This window comes from Ornithodoros turicata, chromosome 1, assembly GCF_037126465.1.
Source record: "Ornithodoros turicata isolate Travis chromosome 1, ASM3712646v1, whole genome shotgun sequence".
NCBI lineage: Eukaryota > Metazoa > Arthropoda > Arachnida > Ixodida > Argasidae > Ornithodoros > Ornithodoros turicata.
The window spans coordinates 1687148-1713144 of NC_088201.1; the positions used below are offsets into that span (position 1 = coordinate 1687148).

General features: G+C 45.9%; 1 protein-coding gene and 2 long non-coding RNA genes across 4 annotated transcripts; 2 read left to right on the forward strand and 1 right to left on the reverse strand.

The window, feature by feature from the left end:
- Positions 1 to 5792: 5792 nt before the first annotated feature.
- LOC135396526 (uncharacterized) lies at positions 5793 to 8066 on the forward strand. The gene is made up of 2 exons (XR_010423419.1): positions 5793 to 7198; positions 7354 to 8066. It is a non-coding gene; the product is annotated as an uncharacterized LOC135396526 (long non-coding RNA).
- A 2793-nt stretch (positions 8067 to 10859) lies between these two features.
- Positions 10860 to 12665, forward strand: LOC135377279 (uncharacterized). The gene is made up of 2 exons (XR_010418104.1): positions 10860 to 11283; positions 12052 to 12665. It is a non-coding gene; the product is annotated as an uncharacterized LOC135377279 (long non-coding RNA).
- Positions 12666 to 15067: 2402 nt separating this feature from the next.
- LOC135377277 (armadillo-like helical domain-containing protein 3) lies at positions 15068 to 25944 on the reverse strand. 2 transcript variants are annotated; one of them, XM_064609595.1, is made up of 23 exons: positions 25839 to 25944; positions 24611 to 24684; positions 24498 to 24554; positions 24381 to 24446; positions 24054 to 24323; positions 23927 to 24001; positions 22854 to 22940; positions 22741 to 22797; positions 22403 to 22446; positions 22288 to 22342; positions 21250 to 21296; positions 21121 to 21196; positions 20222 to 20333; positions 20104 to 20162; positions 19982 to 20047; positions 19380 to 19504; positions 19243 to 19331; positions 17627 to 17709; positions 17443 to 17569; positions 17315 to 17390; positions 15631 to 15709; positions 15462 to 15578; positions 15068 to 15399 (listed from the first exon to the last, which is right to left on the reverse strand). In XM_064609595.1, exons 1-23 carry the CDS (start codon positions 25927 to 25929, stop codon positions 15313 to 15315), a joined length of 2019 nt encoding a protein of 672 aa, XP_064465665.1. In that variant the 5' UTR covers positions 25930 to 25944; the 3' UTR covers positions 15068 to 15312. The 2 variants fall into 2 exon arrangements, with proteins under 2 accessions (XP_064465665.1, XP_064465666.1); XM_064609596.1 differs by lacking the exon at positions 25839 to 25944 and adding an exon at positions 24739 to 24878.
- Between the last annotated feature and the right edge of the window lie 53 nt (positions 25945 to 25997).

Genomic DNA, 25997 nt, shown 5'->3' on the forward strand with positions numbered 1-25997 from the left:
TACAAGTAATGAAGAGACTTGGGAGGCCGTATAAGGGTTAAAAACACTACCGCCACGCATAGCATATCGTCGTGCAAGAAATCTTCAAGACCACTTAGTCAACGCAAAAGTCAATAAGCCACCTCCTACAACCGAAGGCTGCCACCCATGCAACGGACGAAGATGCCAAATTTGTATTGTAATGCAGACTGCAGACAGGGTACAAAGCACAAACAGCAACTTCCAAGTAAAAATCAAAACTACTTCTGACTGCAACTCATCCAACGTAGTATATCTATTGGAATGCAACGCATGCAAAGCACAATATATCGGCCAAACTACAACATCATTCCGAATTCGTTTTAATAATCACAGGTCCGATATTACAAAGAAACCAAATCTCCCTGTGTCGCGTCATTTCAATCAAACCGGCCACTCATTCAAGGACATCCACGTGTACATCTTACAATCTGGTTTCCCCTCAGACCGTAGCAGGCAACAGCGTGAATCATTCCTAATCCACAAATTCCAGTCCACGATAAACGAAGACCCCGGCGTATTGTCTACAGTTCGCAGCCTTAGCTCCTAGACCAAGTCCCCCGACCCTCTTTCGTTCTTTCTGCCGTATCTCTCTTATCTTTTCAGGTTTATCAGACGACCAAGGAGTACTCTCCTGGAAGACAGCCAACGCTCCTGCAAGTGCTCAATGGACCATTAGCAACAACGCTCCTGCAACATCACCAACTCCGCTCCACGTGCACTGTTCCCCTCTCATTTTCCCCCTTTCCCTTGTATATAAGCCCTTGTCACCTATTTCCAAGTTTAGTTCTGTTGAAGGCAGCGCTGACTGCCGAAACGTCGACCCCTAACTGTAAATCTATTCCTAGCGCCCCCTTAATTATTAATGTAATAAAAGTAGCAAGTGTTTTTAACCCTTATACGGCCTCCCAAGTCTCTTCATTACTTGTAGTCTATTTGTTTTCGCGTCCATCTGTACTCAGTTATACATTCATATATATATATATATATATAAAGAGGAGGGAAAAGACATTAAGAAAATAAGTAAATGATGCTAGACGTGTTTGAAATTCAAACTTACAGATTAAAATGGCTTCTATGGCTGCACGTAGAGAAACAGATACTCATTGAACGATGCGACAGCACCAGAGGACACGTGTTTCGCCGTGTTTGCGGCTCGTCGGCCCTGGGTAGCTGCGCATCGTTCGGGATTGGCAAACCACGGGTCACTCAGCGAGCGATATACACCTGGGAGGGTGACTGAGCACTATATATATATATATATATATTATATATATATATCTCAAGCGAATGTTACGTTTTATTTTTTAGATGTAGGTATACGCTTTGTAATAGAATAATTAGCGTATTTCTGCCATTTCTTTTGCATCCGTTGCAGTCGGTTTATTTTCTCTAGCTCCGTCAGTTTTCCTCTAGTTTCCCACCAGAGAAAATGAGAGCGGCGTTTCAAAAATAAAGAAAAAGGACAAAAACAACACAACAAGTGATTGGGCCACCCAACGAAAGAGTTTTGAAAATGAGGTGGCATTCACTTCCAAAAAGAAAGCATATACTAAACATTGGAGTTCTCGAGAGCTTCTACACAGGGAAGGGTAACGATAACGGAAACGGAAACGAATTTATCGTCCGGTATTGAATTCGGGTAATGACTATTCCTGGTGTGCGATATGACATTTGAGTGACTTTTGATTTTTGTTTTTGTTTTGACGACTCCATTCCCTGTAATGCTCTAAATACTACACGAAAGAATAGAAGGAAAGCGCAATATTGGATCTCGAGGGTGCATCCGTCGCTTACCTCGTCCCAGTCCTCATAACTCCATGACATCAACACATGACTATACTCCATAGCACGAGGATAACAGCGCTACTTATTTTGTACTCTGGTCTTTTTTTCATTTTTTTTTCACCGTGGCCATGACAGTATTATTTACTACTGAGAGCGTCTGCTTATGAATGCGACATTGAATGAAGGTTACGCCCATCTTGAGTTGCTGGACTCCGAGTGACTGAAGACATGTTCCTACTTTTTTTTTTTTTTTAATCTTGCAAAATGCGCGCATTCCAACGACGTAAAATTACTTGTGTAGTGTGTACGCGTGCCACTGAAGGTACTTGGGCAAAACAGGGTGCTGACAGACCCGGAAGGGCTGCCCTCTCGCAGCTCTGTAACAACCGTTCCATTACCGGAAACAGTAACAGATAACGGAAACGAAAATATAGCAGTAACGAAAATAGAAACGGTAACCAAAATACGTCCGTTATCCTTCCCTGCCATACTCGAGAGCCGTTTTCGCCTGTGAGTCAAAATGAAGGGTGAGATGTCTAAATTTAGTTCGATTGCATACGCAAACAACATTCGAATGAGGAACTGCTTGGCGTATTAAGTCACCATGGAGATAACGTCTGTGTTTCTTAAGCGTGAACCGCATAGCCCGAAAAGCGTCCGAATTCTTTCCGAACCGAATTCGGGACCGAACTTTTTTTCGGAGAACAGAATTCCGTGCAGAATTCGGCCCGATCTGGCCAAGCCAGATTTCTCCTCCGAAATGGGAAGTGAAGTCAACCGAAAAAGTAGAAGCATCCAATCGCTATCCAGCCGGAAGGAGAACCATAGCAACGATGACGTAGCAATGGGGTTGACTGTTGCCGTGTGTGCGACTTCTGCCCCTATAAATACAGGGATTATCTCATTGAGCTGGATGGTTGAAAGGCGATGTTCCCCAAGGGCAGAAGTCTTCAGCCGAAATTCGGGGTGCATACATTTCGGTAGCATGCAGTGATGCACAGAAAAAAGATGGGTCCCGATTTCGGTTCGGACAGTTTTCGGACAGTTTTTCGTGCCATGCGGTTCACCCTTTACTCATTCGGTTTGAGAAAGTGAGTGGGTCCATGAAAAGTCGAATTTAATCATCATCATTTAATCATCGTCCCGCGTTTCTCTCTCTTGCAATACATGTCCTTGAAATAGCCGCGACAGGACCTCCCGCGGATATAAGGCTACGAATACCCCTCCATAAATATCCAAGGAAAGTCCCACGGAGGTTCATTATCGGACATGAACATTCGGATCAATTTCGGACGTCCGAAGGAGATGGTGTTCTGTATGGAATTCCACGCCAAAAATCGAACCGGTTCAACGCTTCCATTGTATATCTCTCATAAGACTACTTTTAATGAGGAAATGCGGGGCTAATAGCTTACTGCTGACGTTTTTATTAGCCAGGTACTCCCTTTAGCGAGAGAAAGGAGAAATAGATCAACACTAGCAAATAGAGTCCATGCTGATGCAACGGTGTAGTCCTGCTACTTTCTGTTCCCGAAATCTCTTTTTTCACACGCACAGTGCCAGCAAGATAAACTTAAAGGAAGCCTAATAGATGGACAGCATTTTGCATAGACGACGGCATTTGGCGGCACATTGTATTCGCAGCGTGGATCGATCTGAAACCGTACTGAAGCATGTCGAAAATAAGTCTGCCAGTCTTACTCTGTCCGAGCTCACAGCAGTGTACTACCAATGAAGCAGGCACCGTTCTGCGTATACGCTCCTCCACTTCTCATGCTTCTGCTCATGTGTAAAGGGAAATGTTGGACGCTTCCTTAATCACATATTCGTCCAATAGACCTACTCCCGATTCCTACTTCATTTACCCGCGTGGGGCCTCCTCTCGGAAGAGCAGACGCCGCAGCGCGTGCGTGGAGACGCTAGCCGCGGCGCTCACAAAGACAACTGCGCTTCAACGTGTTAAAAAAGCGTACTTACTATACGTCCTCGTTTGACTGAAATTTTTTTGTGAAAATTTGGTGAAAATTTGCGAAATCCATGATATGTGTCCAATGTGTCCTCGTTCGGGCATGGAGAGGCACTTGAACTCTTATGCGGACTTCTTTTATATCCGAACCGTTTTGTTGCGAACCGGCTATCGCTATTATTTTTTTCGGTTCTGCTCCGGTTCGGGTTCAACAGCGTCATGAAAGCTGCTGTTCGGGTTCGTTTCCAGCAAAAGTAACGGTTCGGGTACGGTTTTTGGTTCGCGTTCGGTTCGACACCCTGATTAAAATAACTCAGCCGTATAATTACTACTTTTGTATGGCTTATCAGCTAAACAAAATAATCATATTTTTCTCGAAAATAACGTATAGAAGGAAAGTCACTCTCGGGACTAGGGTCTGCATTACATCATGCTGGAACAACATAAAGACCACTTGTACATATTTATTTATTTTACTCTCGCTATCACAAGGAATATTGCACCGTATAGTAACGCCTTCATATAATAGGGTTACTTTGATGGTACTTTGTATGACAGCGAATGCGTGCATGTACTACATCTGTTGCTGCATGCCAATTGTGTTTGGGGGTCATTGTCAGCTTTTTGCTTGGGCCTCCCTTCGAGTGAGCGGTAAATAAATTACTACTACATTGTAGATGAGAGAGGACGTAGCCCGCGTTATTTGGAGACCACAATTTAAAAAGCTATACCTATAGAAGAGGAACGAGCTGCTTAAGATGGTTACAGTAACTCCTCTGAAAGCGGGACAAGTACTCGAAAAATCTCGATGCCACATCCCGTGAAGAGGTGATGAAGAAAGTGGTGAGTTTGCAAAAGGAAAGCACCTTGTATGTATCCTGATTACCTCCCGCTAGCCTTGCACCGAGGGCCTCCGGCTAGCTAGACCAATGGCTGGCTTGATTCAATTTCGCATCGTTGCTGTCAATTGGCCCATATAAAGAAGGTCGAGCCCGTCCGGCGCATTTTCCCTGTGACATGCCGGGCTAAGTACTAGCGCCGTAGGAGTGTGCTATGCAACCACTCCTGCAGCCTTGGTGCTTACCCTGGTATCGTCACCCTTCGACACCCTTTGATCGTCTCATTTTAGATGGATAACCCGCAGGTAGGCCTTTTCTGAAATTCTTGAGCCAGTATTGCGTCTCACCATTTTGGTTTGGAACATTCCTGAAATCCACGCTAGTGGCAATAAACCGTTATATTGATAACTGATAGCCTAGACTGTTGTGGGAGTTTTTGAAATATATGACTAAGTTTTAGTGCATCGTATAGGCCTCTTTCCGTTTACAAACAAAAGACGCCATTGTTGTGTGGGCAACCACATGAACGCGACTCCTGATTGCCGTATGTAATTGCAGATTGATTCAGGTGCTGTCGAATGGTAATTTCTGGCAAGCTGTGTCACATTATTCTCATTGTCCCGGACTCTCTGTTAATTTGTTTTGCCCACACCGGCCTTGTGACGTCACTCGCGGAAACTGGTCTATACGCTGTCGCGTACGTAAGGGATATAGCGTGGTGGTTCTGCGCACTGCGCGAACCCACAAACGCTATTCCTTACGTACGCAAAGGCGATAGCGTACGTAAGGGATATAGCGTGGTCGTCCTGCGCGAAGCTCTCTTTATGTATTTGCGTGTGCGCATAGCCGCAAACGCTACGCAAAGGCGATAGCGTACGATATACTAAAACTCACTATTGACTGTTGATAACCTGGCTTCCGACCGCACCCAATCAACTGGCAACAAAAGCAGCCATGTCGGAGCCAATCGCAGTCGACTCAGAATCTTATCCACTGATTGGTTGATACGGTCCTATCTCGCTCTGTGCCGAAAAAGAAACGTCGCGCCCCAATCCTCGAATAACGACAAATGCCAGCTAACTAAGCTGCGGAAAGTCAAAATGCAGTTTCGATTCCTCTTTTATACTAACAAAATACGCAAACGATGACGATCAAGTAAACTGTCAAATCCAAGGTGAGGAATGTGAATTGAAAGAAGTAGTGTAATCGTGAACATCTAGTAAAACTCCCTTCTTTCCATTTCTCGTGCAATGAATGGTCGCTCAGTCGGTCCACCTGCTGATCCCAAGAAGTCTCTGTAGTTCCGACCCTGCTATGATAGCAAACTGTTTCACCCATGGGGAGTCAGTTGGTTTCATTCTTGTAATACCTCCAGTTATCACGATTCTACGGGAAGGTGTTCTTGACGCAAAAAAGGTGGTATCCCTAATCACTTTTTGATAAGGCACGCAGAATGGTGGATTTGCACAATCTATTTACGGCTCTATTCGCTCAGAGTGGAAACGCGCAAAAATTGTACCTGTTCCAGTAAAGATTATTTTCACTGTCGTCCGATGTTACTCTGGAAGCGCGCAACATATTGTTTTTTTCGGCGGTGCTGAACCAGGAACGAGCGAACGGGGTCGTAACCCTTTCACCGCGCAGGTTCACGTTGATTTTATCCACTTTTCAAAAGTGTCGAGCTTCTTCAAAAATTGTACTAAAATTAGCGAAGCTGTTAATCGATGATTCTGTTCTGAAATGACGCATAAATCACGATTGATATTCAACAATTACTGCACCACGATGTCAGTAACTGCACTGAAAGCTTAGCACAACGTCGTACTATTTCAAAGCTATCCCTCTTTCACCGATTTTTCCATGCCATTCGCACAGATCAATCGCCAATCGTTCGTGCCGATATCATATTCCCCCGTCTAAACCAAACTCATAAAATCACGCGACTTCACTGTAACACAAACGCATTCTCCAAGTCATTCTTTTGTTCGGCCATATAGCCATGTGGAATGACCTCCCAGAACACATAGCCACGACCACCAGGCATTTCTGAACATCATACACCCGTTGAAACTCAATTTTTTCTTCTTGGATTACTTGCAGACTGTATATCGAGTAACTGTATATCGAGAGCAGCTGTTGCTCAATGGTGTACTAGCTGTTTTTGTGGTGGGTCCACTTTTCTTTTTTCCTCCTAATTGCAAAATGTTCACTGTATTTTATTTGTATTTTATATGTTCACTGTAATTGTTCCACTGTATTGCAGTTGTAACTATGTTTTTTCCCCTCCCATGTAATATCTGTAAGGGCCCTTGGGGTAAACGAAAATAAATAAATAAATCTAACTGACCGCCCCCCCCCCCCCATCTACGTCACATCCGCCCCCTCTTTCACCGGCCATACATTTCCAATGAGGGAGCTTTTGTCATCTTCGCTCTTTCCGTGACGTCACATCTATCTATCGCCAACAGCGACAGGTGCGTGACGCCAAATGAAGGTCTATTCTCATCCGCCCTTCATACGTTGCTTTGAGTGCAGTGTGCAAATCACTCATTTTATAACGCAATTCTTTTCTGTTCTTGTTTACAACGTGAGTATCGATAGTGTTGTTGTAGTACGTTAGTATTATTTTGCAGTGTGTAGCATAGTGTTACCACGGTCCTTGTTGTTACCTTGGACTACAACTGTTCCGTGTTGTTTGTTTGTGGCTACGGCTGTTCATTGTAAAGTGCCTCATTCCTGCAGAGACTGTAAAACGGGAGATGAAACATCTGGATTCAGGACAGCGACAATCTCCTTCTGTCGACGCGCGCGTCCCCTGCAACGTTCCGCGGCGCAAAAATAGCAGACGACGGCTGCATCAAATGCACGAGGAAAGCTTCGCTTACTGGGCACCAAGGCCATCGGTATCTTTGCATATTCGACATAAGGAGGTGTAAAAATGCATCAAGCGCAAATTAAACGCTCATTAATTCGGTGTGAAGCTGAGGTGGGAACTTTGAAACGCACACTTCTAAAGTTATGACACGCAGACGAAATGTTTGGCCCATTTCCCTTTCGGAAACCTTTCTGTATTATTTTCGGACCAATATTGTGACTATCCACGGCTCTGTTCACTCACAGTAACCCGGTATGTGAAGGTATGCCAAACGTTCTCTCGTGAGCACATATCGCGAGCAGGACTCTCGAATTTGGGGAAGCACGCCGGACAAACCTATGTATAATATCAGGTCTTCCTCGGGAAAGAAATGCACTTGAGCTTTGTGAGCTGTTTGGGCCTAGCGATATCTCAGGCATCTTACGAGTTTCAGAGAGAGAAAGGGAATTCCCCTTCTTTTCTTTGCACTTTGAAACTCCGTGCACATTGCCCGTTGTGAGAAATTTTTGTGTGCTTTAGAACGCTGTGCTCATGTCCGTTGTGGAAATACGAGCAACAAATAAAAAATGATAAATCGTTATCTTGCACCGCGTGACTATTGAGCATGAATATGAGCGACGCCGCGTGGACTGTATCTTGGCACAAGCATGGCACAATGCAAGTCATAGGCCAGGGTACAGACACGCATCAAGAAACAAGCTTGTTGGCCAATGATATACCAACCAAGGCCAGCCTAACTATTGCCAAGCTTGGCCCAACATTTCTTTGTTGCTTGGACAGTGGCCTCTTGTTTCAGGCCCGAACGGGATCACTGCTAACGAGGAAGAGGCTCTCCGAACTTTTCGGAAAAAGCCACCCGATATGCATTCTATGTGACACAGGAGAAGGTCGAAGAGGATATTGAACATATCCTGCTAACCGCGCCCCTCCTCGGCTTCCACCAAACCAGCGAGGAGATAATCCTGGAAATGAAATGCCTTCTACTAACTTGGGAGAAAGCCACACAACAGATAACCAGAGGCAGTAACCCTACATCAACCAACCCTAAGAACGCTGCCTCATCAACTAGGAGGATAGCGCTCAACGATGAAAGATGAAAGTCACTGAAAAGGTTAGCCAGCTGTAGGGATCGAACCCACATCTTCTGGATTGCCGGTCCAGGGCTCTACCAATTGAGCTAAGCTAACACGCCTCTCCAGTGACTTTCGGGGTGCGTCATCTGAAGGGACGACAAACCAGCCACTCACTCTCACTCACCCTCCTTTCACTCTTACATTTATGCTCACTCATACACACATTCATACGACGGAAATCGACGCAAGCGGCACCTGTTGAACAAGAGATAAACTGATGTTCTGAGGCTGGAACGACATAGAAGGGACAGATACAAACAAAGCCTCAAATTGCCTAAGAAATCAACGATGAAAGATGAAAGTCACTGAAAAGGTTAGCCAGCTGTAGGGATCGAACCCACATCTTCTGGATTGCCGGTCCAGGGCTCTACCAATTGAGCTAAGCTAACACGCCTCTCCAGTGACTTTCGGGGTGCGTCATCTGAAGGGACGACAAACCAGCCACTCACTCTCACTCACCCTCCTTTCACTCTTACATTTATGCTCACTCATACACACATTCATACGACGGAAATCGACGCAAGCGGCACCTGTTGAACAAGAGATAAACTGATGTTCTGAGGCTGGAACGACATAGAAGGGACAGATACAAACAAAGCCTCAAATTGCCTAAGAAATCAACGATGAAAGATGGGCAATCCAGAAGATGTGGGTTCGATCCCTACAGCTGGCTAACCTTTTCAGTGACTTTCATCTTTCATCGTTGATTTCTTAGGCAATTTGAGGCTTTGTTTGTATCTGTCCCTTCTATGTCGTTCCAGCCTCAGAACATCAGTTTATCTCTTGTTCAACAGGTGCCGCTTGCGTCGATTTCCGTCGTATGAATGTGTGTATGAGTGAGCATAAATGTAAGAGTGAAAGGAGGGTGAGTGAGAGTGAGTGGCTGGTTTGTCGTCCCTTCAGATGACGCACCCCGAAAGTCACTGGAGAGGCGTGTTAGCTTAGCTCAATTCAGGCCCCCCAAACCCACCTCGGAAAAGCGTGCAACGAAGAAGGCCGCCACTAGATACCCCACTGTTGCCGTTCCGGATCACTTCAGCGCGCTAAGTTTAGCGGCAAAATGTTTTTGTTGTTTCTGCGAATGAATCTAGTCTTTATATGTCCAAATAAAAAGCGTATAACAACTTTCTCTGTCGTGTTTCACTTTTTGGTCCCGTTTTTAAACGTGTTGAGCGATCGGAAGGATCTAGTGCACGGCTGCGTGCATCACATAGCGTACCTGTCGTACCAGGCGCCGCAGGCGCTGCAGTCGTCCATTTCTCCTTCGGTCACTTGGCCCGGCTTGGATTGTACTTCAACTGGATCTTTAGCGCGCTACAATCCACGCAAGCCAACGTCTGGTAACAATGGGGTATCTAAGGGCGGCCTCCGGCATTGCACGCATCGGGATAGGACCAAATACATGGGAAAATGGCGACCTTGGGGGACCTGGCTCAATTGGTAGAGCCCTGGACCGGCAATCCAGAAGATGTGGGTTCGATCCCTACAGCTGGCTAACCTTTTCAGTGACTTTCATCTTTCATCGTTGATTTCTTAGGCAATTTGAGGCTTTGTTTGTATCTGTCCCTTCTATGTCGTTCCAGCCTCAGAACATCAGTTTATCTCTTGATAGCGCTCGTACGGGCTCCAGATTCCGAAACCGGAACCTGTAACTAGGGGACAAAAGCATGAAACCCACCGCTAAGCCGGCAGCCAAGTCAAGCGTATCGGAATAAACCAAGGGAATCCGAGAACCAGCGACATCTCCCGAACGACGCCGTCATTCAACCCTCTTATTCTAGACATTTCTTTGTTTTTCGCTTGTGGAGGTGTAGGTATAGGTGGAGGTATAGGTTTTAGGAGGTATACGGTCGTTTCGGTACAGCTCGAAGCAGAGTTAACTGGAACGCCGCGTCGACCAACGATCAGAGCCGTTTGAAGAAACGTGATATGCTACACCATGAAAGCATTGTTTTGTTATTATTTAAAAACTCATTACGATGGTTTCGCGATTACCATCGTTAATTATTTCAAGCCTCTTCGCATCCTCTATTCTGAGCACAGTAAATTTTCCGAAAGAGAGAAGTTGTTATTGATTTCATTCGATCACACAGTGAGCGTTTCGGATGACGCGTGCCCATGCGCCAACCTGTTTCCAGGCGCGTGCCATGACATCGATTCTCCACGTTATCTCAGACACAATCGCCCAAAACACAAACAGGCGCAGCGTTGATAACGCCAGCTTGGTTATGCACTGTTCGGCTAACCACAGCGAACTCCCCTCCAACCTCCAACTGGAATGGAAATGTCGAAAAGCCCTCTCCCTTTATTTCTGCTAAAGGCCGCCAGGGTGGCTCCCCTCTTGCTCCGCCGGTCAAAGCGGCGTTCCAGTTAACTCTGCTTCGAGCTGTACAAGCAAGGTACCTTGGTACAAGTAGTAAAAGTCCTAAGCGGGAGGCGGAGCGCATGTGTTGCGCCCGTCGTGTTCGTAAACAAGTGTTAAATCCTGTGCGGACTAAATGATCTTACCGAGGTGTTTTTGTAACAAACACCAAGGTTATTTAAATGAGTGGAAAACACTTATGCTCATGCGTGGCCATTTACTTGGAGGAAGGGAACAAATGGGATATCAATTATGTAACAATCTAGTTATGAACTACTGTATACGGCTAGTTTTTCTCGAAGGTTGGTCGACTTTAGAATACGCATCTTGCAGTAACTCCGCTTAATAGGGCTGCGCGAATATTAGGATTTTTTCGAATACTGAAGCGAATACTTGTGTATGCGATTCGAATTCCGAATCGAATGTAGAATACTTTATTAAAATTTCGAATCGAAGCGATTGCTGTTCCTAACCGATACTGGAATGGCTCGGAAGCTGCGTTCATTGCCCGTAAACGCCAGAAGAGAGGGTATGAAACAAAGCGAGTGCGAGGTCACTGTGTTGTCGAAGTCAAAACAATGTCCCGTGTCCCAACAATGTTCTGTAAGCTCCACCTTAAACCGTGTGGGACATAAAGAACGCGACGCACGCCACACAGTTTAAGATGGAGCTTACAGAACATTGTTGGGACACGGGACATTGTTTTGACTTGGACAACACAGTGACCTTGGCTCGAGAACAAAGATGTGGACCCAGAAAGCTTCTAGAATCTTGGCATTTACGTGGTGACCCCTCGGTTTATAACAAAAACCGTGGCCCCCTTCCCGAACAATACTCCTACCTCCTTAAATAGCGACCGGTTTTGTAATCTCTCATTCAATTTGGCACTGATGATGTCCGTCGCATGACGGACGAAACGTCTGAGTAAACTTTGCTATGTTAAGTCGGAGTTGTCAACTTTTTGTCTAGTATATGCTGTGTATCTGTACTAGTGCTGAATATGTGTGCTATCTTATACATAACTATGTATTTGCTTCGTATACTATTCACTTGGGTTATTGTTTGCTTAGGTCTGTTGTTGCTGGTGAAGATTCCATACCGCAAATACAAGGGTCTACTTGTGCCGGGGAATATACTGTCCTAACAATAGCAGAAGTCTCCCCTCCCGCGGGAAGACACTGCCAGCTTGTCATATAGTTTATGGTCCTCAATTGCGGTTTCGGCGTGGGTTCCCGTTATCCCATCCAACAAAGGGAATTCTCCCAATAACCGAAACTGGGTGATGGGACGCGAACATTTGTTACAGTTCGAAACTGTCCGCACTTTTACGACCACTGAAGACAAGGAAAAGTTTGTTCAACCGTTTTATTCAAAGCCTGGATCGCCATGGTACGTAAGTGGGAAAACCTAACCTGAACTAACCAACTATCATCCTACTATTTACAAGTTCCTCAATGTCTTGCACAGAGAAGACGCCATGAATTTGCACCGTTCAGAGCTATATCCAAATGGGTAAACACGAAAGGCATCCAAAAAGATACAGAGACTCCGCTGAGAGGCTGAAGACCCTGTCAAGTACCTACGACCAAGCGCAACTGCTGCAGTACCTTCGAGGCGTTGCCTACAACGTCATTGTATAGTTCGCTTATCTTCTTCCGTTCATTAAACTAAAGCTTTTGTTCCAGGTCCTCTTCGTTCATTGTATGCAAATTCATCTTCTTCTTTTCTGTAGTATGCCAAAATTACCTACTCTAATAAAAAAAATAAAATAAAGAAATGCGGAACTGCAACCAGGGCCCTGTAAACTTGGTCCGAGGCCCAGATATAGGCGTGACCGAAGTACAGTTCTTCACGTACCACACCTCGTTGCCTTTCGTGCTCCTAGTGTTTGAAATATTAATTAATTAATTTGCTCGAGATCTTGCGTGTACCTCAGTGCCGATATGGACTGACAGGAAAATTGAGCAGAGGTTGCTGTTCATTAACCTTGTTGCTGCGTAATGAGAATTTGCCTGTACTCCTTGTCTCGGGTTTAGGTGTTTTGGTGCTTTATGGCGCAAGAGTGACTAAGGCCAAATAGTGCCAAGACACATCTTGGGTTTAGTGCGCAATTAAAGTAATTAAAGTAGCACAGAAGTCATTTTTAACACCCTGTTTTCTTCCTATAAAACTGTGAAGTAGGCCAGTAAGTTGCACCATGAGAAGTCATTCACACCACAGAGTCATAACTCTTGCAGAAATTGAATTTGAAGTGTGCCGCAAAAAGCGACCGTGCGCAACGGTGGTGAAGAGCAGTACCAGCCTGTGATCTGCGTGGGACCTCGTACTAATGCTACAAGGATCACGCTCGCTGATTGGTCCAGAGAAATGTTGTCTGCTACTCCGCTGTCGTCTGCTACTCGGCTGTTCGGGGCCCTGAAAAAGCCTTGCTTCTGGCTCGATCACGATTCAGCCGCTCTTTCTATCCCCAATTCTCCGGGAGAACCGGCAAAACTGGTTTACGGCGGCAAAGGGACAGGGTGCTGACCCCCACTGACCGGCAAACCAGAACGAGTTCCCGTTGTAACGTCATCGGTGACGTGGCATCATACCTTCTCCTCCTCGTTATACTCGGAGTGGCGAGTTAAGGGTGAACGTGCGGAGGCATGTTTATGCGAGTTTTTTTTTTTTCTTTGTGGGCAACAAATTGCACACCTCAAAACCTTTCGCGCTGTTCGGTAAAATGACACACACATTTTCATCAAACGTCTTAATCTGAAAAATTTTTGGATGGCCCTCTGTACTCCTTTAAGCAGGCAACATAATACCCGATTTTCTAAAGGCCGCTGCCTCAGCCTTGAACATTGCCGCAAAAATTCCATTGCGTATCCCCTTTTCCAGCTGGGCATTCCGTGAATTTATCGAGAAAGCTGGAACTTCTAACGGCGACAAAATGGTGTGTAAACATTTTCCCCACACGACAATTCCTGTGCCGAGACGTTCGTACCGGAATGTCCTGTACCAAAACGTCTTGTACCGAAATGTCCTAGAGCCGAGTCTGGGACGAGAAACAAAAACCTGTATATTTCCGCTCGGAACTGGTGCAGTGTATGACCGCGGTATTCAAACACTTGCCCGAGCTCCACAAAAGCCAGTCTATTTTTTTGTTTTTCTCCTGCAGGAGGGGATTATAAAACGAGGACAAATAGGTTGTTACAAATAGCTCACTTGGCTGATATTATGATTCACTTTTACGACAGTTTACCTAGAACAACAAGCTGAAGGACCATTTCGGGTAGATATCGGGTTTTACCCGAATTCTTGAAAACTTGTTCGGGGGGAACTATCGTGAAAAATCGGGTTTAACGCGAAAACGAAGAACCCTACACATTCTCAGCCAGTTGTGCAACAGGAGGAGAATCACATGGAATGCTGCTTGTTTTGAAAGCAGACGACGACCCGTTGCCAAGGAGAAAAAGTCTCGCGCTTCTCGGCCAAAGCATGACTAATATGAAACGATGTTGCAGTTCATGATCAAGCTCCGCAATTTATTCGCGGGCATTCTGTCGCCATCCTACGCGCAATTGGACAGGCAAAGGGAGTGGGTAAATTAGTTAAATTCTAGCGAAGGAGATGTCAGGAGAGTTGACAAATGGAAAGCAGACCTTTGTGTATCGTGCTGATAATCTGTACACAGATGATAGTGAATTTATGTGTAGCCTCCGCGATGAAGCAGTTTCACGAAAGACGTCTCATTTGATGCAAACAGCGCGATCTATACACCGGCACTAACCATGGCAGTGTTTATAGGTGCCACGCAAAGTAACTCGTAGCCATCTTGACAGCTCTTTCTCCGCCTTAATGACAGGGTCAAGGCTGTCATTCCTGCAAGCGACACCGTCGTTTAAGGGCGACGCGTTGGAGCGCGCAGAATACCAAATCCCCATCAGGAGCCGTCACATAGCGCTCGCTCCCGAACGTCACGGATCGAAATAGGGGATTCTACGACCCAGCACATGTGGCCCATCTGAGATGAAATGTACCCATGTGGCGCCCAAAATCGGTAAAAGTATTTAAAATAGAGTAACCCGAGTAGTTACGTACGAGTCGGAGTAAAATACGTTTCTTTTTCAGCACACAACGAAATGAGCACCGAATGGATCAGTTTGGGGCACAAAAGTCCATCTAGCTCGCTTGCAAGACTAGGTCCGTAGCACACGCAGTGGGGAATGAGAGCTCGCAAAGAATATTTCATTTCATTGCTCCTGAAAGGTCTTAGCCATTGCTTCAAGAATGACCCCCTCACAAGGATGCCCCGTCTAATCCAGTTTTTGAGATTCCATCTTGGAATGCTATGCAATGGTGGATAACTCCCGGAGAACACAATCCTGGGTCGCCAAACGAAAGCTACTCTTGAAATGTGCCACCACGTGTCGTACCTGCAAGAAAGGGATTCGCCGATTGGTTGCTTGCCCCACCATGCTTGCCGGACCGGACCCACCATGTGAAGGAAGAAGGCAGTCTCTTTGGGCTTCTCGGAATACCTCTCGTACTGATCCAGATTGTCTTGCAGCTTCAATGTCAGCGTGTCATAATTGCAACGCACCACGTCCAGTACCTGCCAGATGGATCGAGTGAATCTCCTCGCCAAACACACTGCGTACACGCACCTGTTCTTCGGTCAGGGCTGTCAAATGGTTGCTGGCGGACCAGGAATCAATCTTGGGAGTGAAGTGGTTGATGATGGCTCTAAAGTTGAAGGAAAGACCACAAACTGTATCCTTCAAATTCCGTGACCAAAACAACTCCTACGTATTGTTCATTTATTCCATTCACGTTTCTCCTTGCTGTTTGAGAGAACGCATCTCTTTCCTGGAGACCTCGTACTCATTTATGACCCTTGTCCTTGATTAGGATTGGAGGACTTTTCTGCCTTCTGAGCGTGCTGTATTGGAAATGTGGCCATTCAACCACACACCCGGCATTTGCTGCATATCCTTATGGCACTTTTCCAGTCGCATCCACATTCTCTGACAATTCCTGCTTTTCCAGGTTTGTACACACACTGTTTTGTTTGTTAGGAATATCTATTTCAAATGGTTTTTAAGTGTCAGGGGGTTTCCACGGAAACTATGGAACATGCGGGCGGATGACGAGAGAATTTATTTCTGTCCAGCTGGTTCACCTAGAATGGAGTCTACTTTGGTTTCCTCTAAAATGTCACCACAATTGCGTTCCTTCGTTGCAGGACTACTTTTCAGTCAGCATGGAACTGGTCACAAAAGAAACAACAAATGTTTCCCCATCATCATGGAGACGATACCGCTGCTTCGATAATTGTGCTCTGTACGCAAATAGACAACTCTAATCTGGCCTCTCTGGGGCTTAAAAATATATATACCGGGTCTTTCACGAAGGTCTCCCAGCTGAATAATTCGTAAATGGTGGTGTTACCCAAAAGTCTTCTTTTTAGTCAACATCTTTGAGACGTTGGCACAGAACTGAGCAGTGAACAGGTCATTTGCATACGCCATTAGTATTACTTTTTTTTTTTACTCTTACATTTTACTTAGGACTCTTTTGGAACCTGCTTCCACCCTACAAGTACTCGCAACAATAGAAGCGACGTCATTTTGACGTTTCGTGCGGGCCACCACTTATGTTGCTGCATTTTTGAATAAGCATTTTTTTTTCCAGAGCCACTACGCTACGTTCACGAGGGATGTCCTTCCCCAACGTATTATTTGTACATCTTTTCCAGCAACCTTCACTAACAGAAATGAGATTTCTTTATAAGCCGCACTTATTCTTGGAAGTGAAACTCCTTCGCAGCCGCAACAATGCGACAGCAAACACGTTCGGCAGGATCCGCGGATGACCTTGTGGGAGTCCAAGATTGGTTGACGACGCAAAATGCCATTCGGGGATGAGTGTGACCCGTTTGCTGTAGCCGAGTGACGTTTGCTGACGCATTAGACGAAAGGGAGAGTTGCACCGATTTCGCTCTTTGATCCGCTTTTTAAATACTAGTTAAGGCGCTTGAGCTACACAAAGTCTTCCACATATTTAGGTAGAGTGAAACCCCTCCTTTAACCCTGTGTAGCTTTTAGACAAAGTTCAACCATCAGTTCAGTGACCCTTTAAGGCCATCCTGGTTGGGTTGGTTCTGTACTTGAAGCCTGGATGCAAGGAAAACATTTCCCCTAAGCTTAGTTCTAGTCCAAAGTTACTCGCGAGCTACCAAGTTACTTATTTACTGCCGTAACGAAAAGAGTCGTAGTGCAGGAACCCCCCTCCCCCGAGAGAGTGGACGCCTAAAACATTGCATTTTAACTGCCGTCAAACGATACTGACCTGACGTTCACAAGGTGATTAGTAAGTTTGGCGGCTGACTCTTTCCACTGCAGCTCCCCACTGGTGTAGCGAAGGGCTGCGAGAGAAGCCCAAAGGTCAAAGTAGCCCAAGAGAAGTCAATTTCTCACCCATGGAGTACATGCTGTCAAAGACATGGTGCATCCGGATCACCTCGTAATACAACTCGTCGTAGCTCCCGGCAGTAGGCAGAAATGTATCCCCGTAAGTGATGAACAGATTAAAGATGTTGACAACCTGAAAGACAGACAAACTGTTCAAGGCGTTCTCTCTTTCTCTCTCACCCATACCCACCTGACTAGCCAGCTGGAAAATATTGTGTTGTTGCACGACATCTGTTTCGTGATGCACCAGAAACTTGAGTAAGCTAATAAGAGCTGGACGGTACAAGGACTAGTGAGTTGAAGCCATTTTTGTAACCCGTAAATGGCGCAAATTTCCTACAAAGTACGGGGTTTGCCGAGATGAACTTCAGGGTTTGTAACGGATATAAAACAAATAGAAACAGTGTCGGGAAGCTAAAGTAGATGTCATAAGACGTATTATGCCCCCAAATTTTATGTCGACACCGCCACTTGGTCCGTTTCTCTGCGGATAAATCGTGAAAATTAGAGAAAACCTTTTCTGCCTAACATTTCCAATCGGCTATACCTGCGTTTCAGTTCCTTTCCGTCAGATGGTGAAACGATCGAATGCGGAGCTGCAGAGGACATCGAAACCAAGCGAACAAGTGGGACTGAATGCAGAAGACTAGTGAGCGAAGTCGTCTCCAACGCCGCATTCGACCCTGTCGCCATCTGACGCAAGGAGCTGAAACACAGGTATAGCCGATTGGAAATGTTAGGCAGAGGCAGTTTTTCAATTTTCACGATTTATCCACAGAGAAACGGACCAAGAGGCAGTGTCGACATAAAATTTTGGGGCATAATACGTCGCCTAACATCTACTTTAGCTTCCCGACACTGTTTCGATTTGTTTTATCTTCGTTACAAACCCCGAAGTTTTCATGGAGAACCCTGTAGTATATTTTGCAGCGGTTTATCCAGAATCCCAAGCATGGAGGGGTGTTGGAAAAAATTGGGGGAGGGGGTCCTTATTATAGGTACGTCACTTAATGCAGCTTAATGTATCATTACAGACATGTGTCTAAAGCTGAAATCTCAAGGGCACCCCTGTAGGGGGTACACAGGTGAAAAAGCTAAAAAGGGGGGGGGGGGGCATTGAACATTTGGGGGGTGTTAGGGGGGGGGGGGTCTGGATAAATCGCTGCTACAACGTCACTTATTAGAAATGGAGGGCACAGCATCCAGAAAACCAGCATGGAAACAACATTTGAAGGCATGGTGAATGAGAAACCTGACATGATATGTGTTGTTCTGCAGCACTCAAGGTGCTCTTGTGACAGTTTTGGCTCATTTGTACAAAACAATTTGGTTATGGACATTGCAACATATTTCAGGATTAAAAAAAAAACAGAAGAAAAAAAGAGAAAAAAACAGGGTGGCTTTGAATAATGACTGGCTCCAATTGCGCACACGTTGCATTCTGGGCACTTATTGTCATGGGGGAAGCGAGAATACGTAGTCCTTTACGTTTCATTTTCACATACCTTGACACGTCGTGGACTATGGGCTGAGAGGAGAAAGTGATACAGTTTGGAAGACTTTCTTTTCTTTCCGATACACAAATTCCCGCATTGCAATGCAGTGCTAGGCACATTGGCACTTTCTGAAGTCGTCTATCTTACATTTCCTCAAAAACATGTAACGAAAAAGTTGATCTCTCCATACTCTCACAGACAGAATGGACACTGCAAAATCAATTAGCCTGGAAAAGTGGCATCTCGCAAGGTCTTTAATTAAAACACCGTAATGGATGAAAGAAACGCCCTGTATGTTGAGAGCACTCACCGGTCCACAATTCCTTCCAACTGTACTGAAGTCGGACGCGGCACTTTTTCTGGTAGCACAGCAACCGGTGGACAATAGCCAAGCAGTGTCTGGAAAAGCCTTCCTCAAGCAAAAGAATGGAAAGTTGATACTCTTACTGGTAGAGATCCAGGAGCAGGTTTTTCCTCATGTGGCTCAAGACAAATTCTACCATGAGGTCAAGAAGGGCACAGGCCAGAGGTCGAGACGGAGTCTCTTGGACGTGACTTCTGTGTCTCATTGGCTGAAAGGATTCCATTTGTCTCCGTTTGTCAACCTTTTCAGCTCTATTCCAGCCACGACCTACTAGGTCATAACGACAATGTCGTAGGCACCCCTTCCCAGCGCCGCATTTTTGGAATGTAGCGGTGGCGCTACTCATCGTCCCAGTTATTGCTTTCCTCAACTTCTACGATACTTTGTACTTCAGCTTACCTTGGTATTTTTGCACAAGCGGTGGATATTCCACGGATGTTTCGTTCTGAGGTTAATTATCATCATCATTCTACGCGTTTTCATAGGAGCTATCGCTGTCGTCTGCTACGGTAGTCGTACGTACGCTTCTGCGCGTTCAGAATTCAAATTTCCATCGTCCAATCGTGACGCAGATCTCGCGTGCCGATGAGTAGCGCCCCTAGCGGATCGTGCGGACGGGCTTCTCATAGGGGTTGCCGATCATGACACGGTCGTTATAATCTAGTAGGTCGTGATCCTAGCATACCATTCGGTGGAGCTGTACTTTAAAGACCATGTTGACATCGTGCATCATGGAATTGGCATATTGGTCCTGGAAGTGGCGAGACAAGAGTCAGCTGGGCGGCAAATAGGGACTGGAGCCCTCACCTCGGTGATACAGAGAAGAATAATAAAGGCTAGCTTGGTTGTATTAGCGCTCGATTCATCTGAAATATCTCAAAGGTCATTTCCGGAGAAACACACACACACACACTCCCTCGATCACCTTTAGTCTTTTGCATGACAATGGAACAGAACTCGAGGAAGGTGACTAGCAGGTTGGAAGGGTCCGTGCAGTCGGGTCGTTCTGCAGGCACCGCCTCGCACTCGGTCTGCGACTGAAAATGTTCAATTTCTCGTATCCGATTTCCTTCTTCCTACCATGTTCATCTGGCAGGTATGTCTGCGGCCAAGGCCATGCATATTGCACAATAAACGATCGTCCCGCACAGTCTTTGACCAATTTTCGGTCCAAAATGACACATCGCGGCTGCTTGTGTAAATTTAATTGCGCAGTAATACTGAACTGCTCAGTATGGTCAATTAAATACTATTGTGCATTCTGGCTCCTCAAAGACAGTGCAGGTTTCTAGCGCATCCCTAAATTATTCACTCGGGGAAATTGTTTATTTATTTCGTTAGTTACGCAGATACTTCAAGGGCCCCGTAGGGCGTTACATGAGGGGGGGCAAAGTAATTTACTAACAAAAGAAAAAAATACGCTCCTATAGAACAATACCGCATTTAACTGTAGTAATACAAACTGGAGAGAAAAACACAACACTGCACTTAACAATATTAACGCGATAGTACAAAAATGAAGGGAAAAACATAACCCATTCTAGGATGAAAGAGTGGTACATTAACCTCCATACTTCACCTCCAATGAGCAGCTATGCACAATACATGACTATGGTTAGGGGCAAATAAGCGCCGCTATCTCGTGTTGAAAGGTCACGTGATCGGTAATGGTATCAACTGAGGAAGACCGATCGGCAACAGCTCGTGGAAAGGAGGAAAGCAAAAACTGTAAATGAGCTCCAGTTTGAGGGAATCGTCGGGACACGAAAGAAGCCCGTTTGATAAAATGCCGTTTCAGGAAATTAGGGAAGAGGTCTCACTCACATTGGTAAGCACAGTGATGAAGTTTCTGTTCAAGTGTACTGCCTCGTAGAGGGCCAGCAAGACTGCGTCGTCGCTCCTGAAATGTCGCTCTTGAGCATTCTGGTCAATGAAAAACCTGCCCTCACGTACCTCATGTGGCTGGAGACGTTCTCTGCTGGCACAAACATGCTGCCCACCTAAATGCAGTGACAAGCTAGATGAATCAAGAAGCACGAGGCTGTGTCCACGACATACTAGACCTTTGCGCATACTATTTTCATTTTTCGCACTATCCGCTAGGGGGCGCTACGCATCGGCCCGCGAGATCTCCATTGCGATTGGAAAACGCAATTTTGAACGCACAGAAGCGGACGGCTGTAGCAGACGACAGCAACAGTTCCCATGAAAACTCGAACGATGATGATAATCAATTTACAACAAGAATGCATCTCACGTGGGATACGCACCGCTTGTACCGTATTTTCACGCGTATTAGCCGCGGCTTATGCGCGATTTTTTTTTTCTCACGGGCGCTCTGCGGCTTATCCACCGGTGCGGCTTATCTGATGACTATTTTTTCCTGGTATTTTCCCCATACGCCGATTTTAACGAAAGGGCCGACAGTGTCTCTGGAACAGCACTGCCCTGCCGATGCATGAACAGTGCGTAACAGGGACGGGTCCACATTCGAGTAGATTGATCTTCCTGGTGCATTCCCCAAACCAGCTTTAAGGAAAGTGGTGACAGTGATTCACGTCTTCTGGAAGATCACTGACCCATCAGTCCACGAAAAACACCCGGCAAGGGCACAATCCGATCTTGGTAGAACTCCAGAACTGATCTCCTCTGTTGGACACTGTGCTGATCCCGGAGTATGGACCACAGGGTTTATGGACTTCTCTATGGTCTCCTTTGTCGCACAAATCAGTCGTCTCGTATTGCTTATCTGCCAGAAAATTTTCAAAACGTCCCAAAAAACGCGTCCTGCGGCTTATCTGCGGTGCGGTTTATACGCGTGAAATTACGGTACTACAATCCTAAGGTCAGGTGAAGTACAAGGTATTATAGCAATTGAGGAAGCAGTAAATGGTTAATGAACAGCAGCAGCAGCACCAAATGCAGCACTGGGAAGGGGTTCAAATGACATGACCGCTATAATCTACTAGGTAATGGTTGCGTCTCGCTCACCATGTTGGCCACAGTCGACAGCAGCCCAATGGCTGGAGGTTCCAATTGAGCCTCTCTGTTCATAACAGACATACATACTCAACTACTACTGCTACTACCTGAATGCCTCACCCACCTGTTCAACTCTGAGAGTGCAGTGGAGACTACTTGGCCATAACCCTGGAGGAGGAACAACCTCTTTCAATCGGAATTAATCCATCAAGCACCACAGGATATGCCACCATTTCTAAACTGCACTACCAAAAAGGTCAATTAAATATAGGAGAAAAACAGCCAATGCGGAGAACGACCATGCTTATCAGTATGTGTAAAGACACAAAAAAAAGACCAATTGGGAACTCAACCTCCAAAGGGTTGTGCTGCTAATGACGCATAATAGTGGACTGTTTGGGTGTTTCGGTCAACGTACGGGCCAATATTACGTGCGAAACATGGAGGGGAAAGAATACTCACGTTAAGAGCGAGTTCATTATCGACGATGGACAGCTTTACTATATATGGGTTGGCTGCCTGGAAGCAAAGGAAGCAAAGGATCCTAGCATCCGGGATGCACCTCCAACACCCACCTCATACTTGCGATAGCTCACCAAGATGGTGAGCAAAAGCAACGCATCGTAACCGCATTCCATCCGCATCTGCTTGTCGGCCAATAGCTGAAATTCCATGTATAGTTTCATTGCAAGTTCCAACAAATGAAAATACACTGTAAGTGAACGTCAAAGAGTGCTCCAATGAGTTGCCATGCACCAACCCACAGGGAGGGTTCCAATCCAAAAATCCCAGCATTTCTGGACGACGAATATGCGGTCATACAAAGGAAAACATCATTGCTTTTAGCTGCCGCATTAGTATATACTATTCTCGTTCGTTGCTAGAAATATCCTGGAACGTAGCCACGAGATATTCTGTAACAGACGAGAAGAGACACACTCCAACGCAAAGTCGATATTCCTGCACGGTCAAATGCACAACGGAACTTTTGCTCGGTGAGTAGTTTTGTGCGTGTTTTTCTTCCACTAGAATGTTCCACAGGGAATGTATCGCAATTTGTGATAGTATGGATGTACAGGGGGGATACAGTCGTATACGGAATCCTGGGAATAGCTGCAAAAAAATCCCGATCCACATTTACAAATCCCGGGATTGTAAAAACGGCACGGGTTACCGAACCCTACCCACAATACGTAAGCAATAGACCTCTCCCTGTTTGTGAACAAATGACGTCATAGTGTTCGACAGCGCCACCAGTTTTTGTAGAGTTGAACTACGCTCAAAGCTAGGGGTGAACAAGGTCGCGCCTGAAAGCCACGGTCTTGAGGGGATTACGATGGTCTCGGCAAGGGACGTGACCTTCAGTCCTACTTTTCTTTAGGAGGCAGCGAACAGGTGCCCATTTGTGGAACCCAGCCCTCCCCTTCAGATTTCTTTCGGTTTCAGTCTGTCTACCAACGTCACGGCGACGTTTTCTCGGGTAGAGATCTACTAGAGCATACAAGTATATATTCCCACAGAGTCTCGTTATACACGTTGAGTCTACAAAGAGACTGCTGGGATAGTTGGTAGGCAGGCACACATATCAATAATGGTTTAATGTTGATCACTCAGAGACAAGAGCCAATCGAAATTTGCTTATAAAAACCTGAACGATGGCTTCGAAGACACTGTTCATCATGATGTACTCGAGTAGTGTGTTGTTGCTAACGTTTTCTGTCGTCTGAAAAAGTGGGGTCCAGTGAGCAGAAGAGAGAGAGAAGAATAGAAAATACCGTGGCAAGGACGAGCAAGAAACGCAGCACCAAGGACTTGAAACAATTCGGGTGGCCAGCCATGAGAAAGCGGCAGATGAGCTCAATGAGATCCTGCATGGTGGCCTCAGCTCCTTCGAAACCGACCAGAATATCAATGATATCCGTGAGAGCGCCTCGTGAAACGCCTTGTACCAGGGCACATAGGGTCTGAATTGCATTGAGGGCACGGATGCGGTTTTCACTGTGCAGGGCCAACACGGATCGGTAGAACAGTGTGTTCAACATCTCCTAAGGGGAAGTCGGTCTATTTAGTCAGAGTCATGCCTGAGGACCCCGCTACAGTACCTTTCGTTCCACCAACTGCTCTCTGGAGAGGCTGCTCAACTGCTGCTCCAGAAAGGCCACATTCACCTGCAAATTATTTCACTTGTCAAGTCGGGTAGCCACCACGGAGCTACTCGCCTTGAGAAGAAAAAGCTCGTCCCAGAAATTGGCATTATTCACCGATGGGTCGTCACCCTAAAAAACAAGAAAATGGACATGGCCGAACCAGAGAAAAAACGACTGGTGCATACCTGAAAGAGACTTTCATAAATCTGGACGAACTTCTCTTTTAGTGGCTGTCTGGATTTGGCCATGGCTGTACTACCTGGAACATCATTTCATGTGCACAACTCATTATCGCACAGGTGTAGAGACTTACAGTGTCGTTTCAGCAACCGCTCATGTTGGAAAAGAAAACTTCAAAGGAAGACGCAATGCGAGATGTAAGGTGTGCGATGATGATGATCATCATCTTGCCGGCTATTTAGGAAGAACTGCGCCTGACCACTAAAGTTGAAATCAGTTGTTCTTTTATTTTGTTGTCGCTACGGAAACCTTAAGCAAGTAAATTGCGTTCCAGAACTTACTTAGGTCGACCCGAGAGTAGGATGTAGTTACTCAACGCGTTCCGAAACTGCCGAAACCTACTCGATGACGTCACGACCCCCGTTCCAAAAGCGGGTCGCCTACTCTGCTCCTGCGCTCCTGCTATGTTCAGCTCACGACCTACTAGATTATAATCTAGTAGGTTGTGGGTTGTGGTTCGTGGTAGGTCTATTCGAGATCTCCCTGTCGGACGCAATGAAAAAACGGCTAGGTAGCAAGTTGTCGTCTGCATTGAAATCTATAGTCCTCTGCTTTTGCGCGTCTCGGCTGCATCATAGAGGACGCAGGAAAGTTCTAGAGTCACTAAATAAGCTACGCGTAAAACGCTAAATAAGCGTAGCTTATTTAGTGACTCTAGAAAGTTCCAGTGCGGATTTTGCGACCTGATGTTTTCTTCAGACTACAGAACCATACCACCATGCATACAAGACATATCAGATCGTTGCATGCGAAGGTCGAAAGTTGCTTCTATGCGTTTTAGAGCTAGCTGCAGGCCAGAACAGCGCTACCGTTTGTCGGAATGCACGGTAAATACCCCTAATTCATGGCATGAACGCGTTCTACAACCTACCCGGGGTTTCCCCTACTCTCAGGGTCACATGGTACAACAACGTACAACTCTGTCACGTGCATAATGTAAAACCATCCCGCTCGCTTACTTCCTAGCCTTTTTTTCTCTGTCACATGACCAACTCCCATTCGAGATTCCTCCGTTAAGCAGTAAAAGTGAGTAAAAGCATAGTGGTAAAAGTATAGTAAAAGAGAGGGAGCCACATGTGTGGTAATGGAGCCCCACTTATGGCCGTCGTTGGGTGTTGTAATTTTTGCCTTGTTTGTGTTGAACTTGTCACTTCGGAGGAGGAACACACTTACCTGTTGGAGGGATTTGGCAAACAAGAGCCAAGTGTGTAAACTTGCTTGCCCCAAAGGCACATTCAGCCTCGTTGGAATGGACCACTGTCATTCGTACTTAACTTGTGCAGAAATAGCCACCATTCGTATTGTCCGACCAATCGGCGCCGGTGCCGTGAA

Excerpts from the sequence above, each read along its gene's own strand:
- LOC135377277 (XM_064609595.1), bottom strand. The coding sequence starts at position 25,929 with ATGACAGTGGTCCATTCCAACGAGGCTGAATGTGCCTTTGGGGCAAGC. Across the intron at positions 22,343-22,402 it reads GCACTCTCAGAGTTGAACAG|AGAGGCTCAATTGGAACCTC; the intron begins GTGGGTGAGGCA and ends TGTTATGAACAG. Across the intron at positions 20,163-20,221 it reads TGTCATGCAAAAGACTAAAG|ATGAATCGAGCGCTAATACA; the intron begins GTGATCGAGGGA and ends GAGATATTTCAG.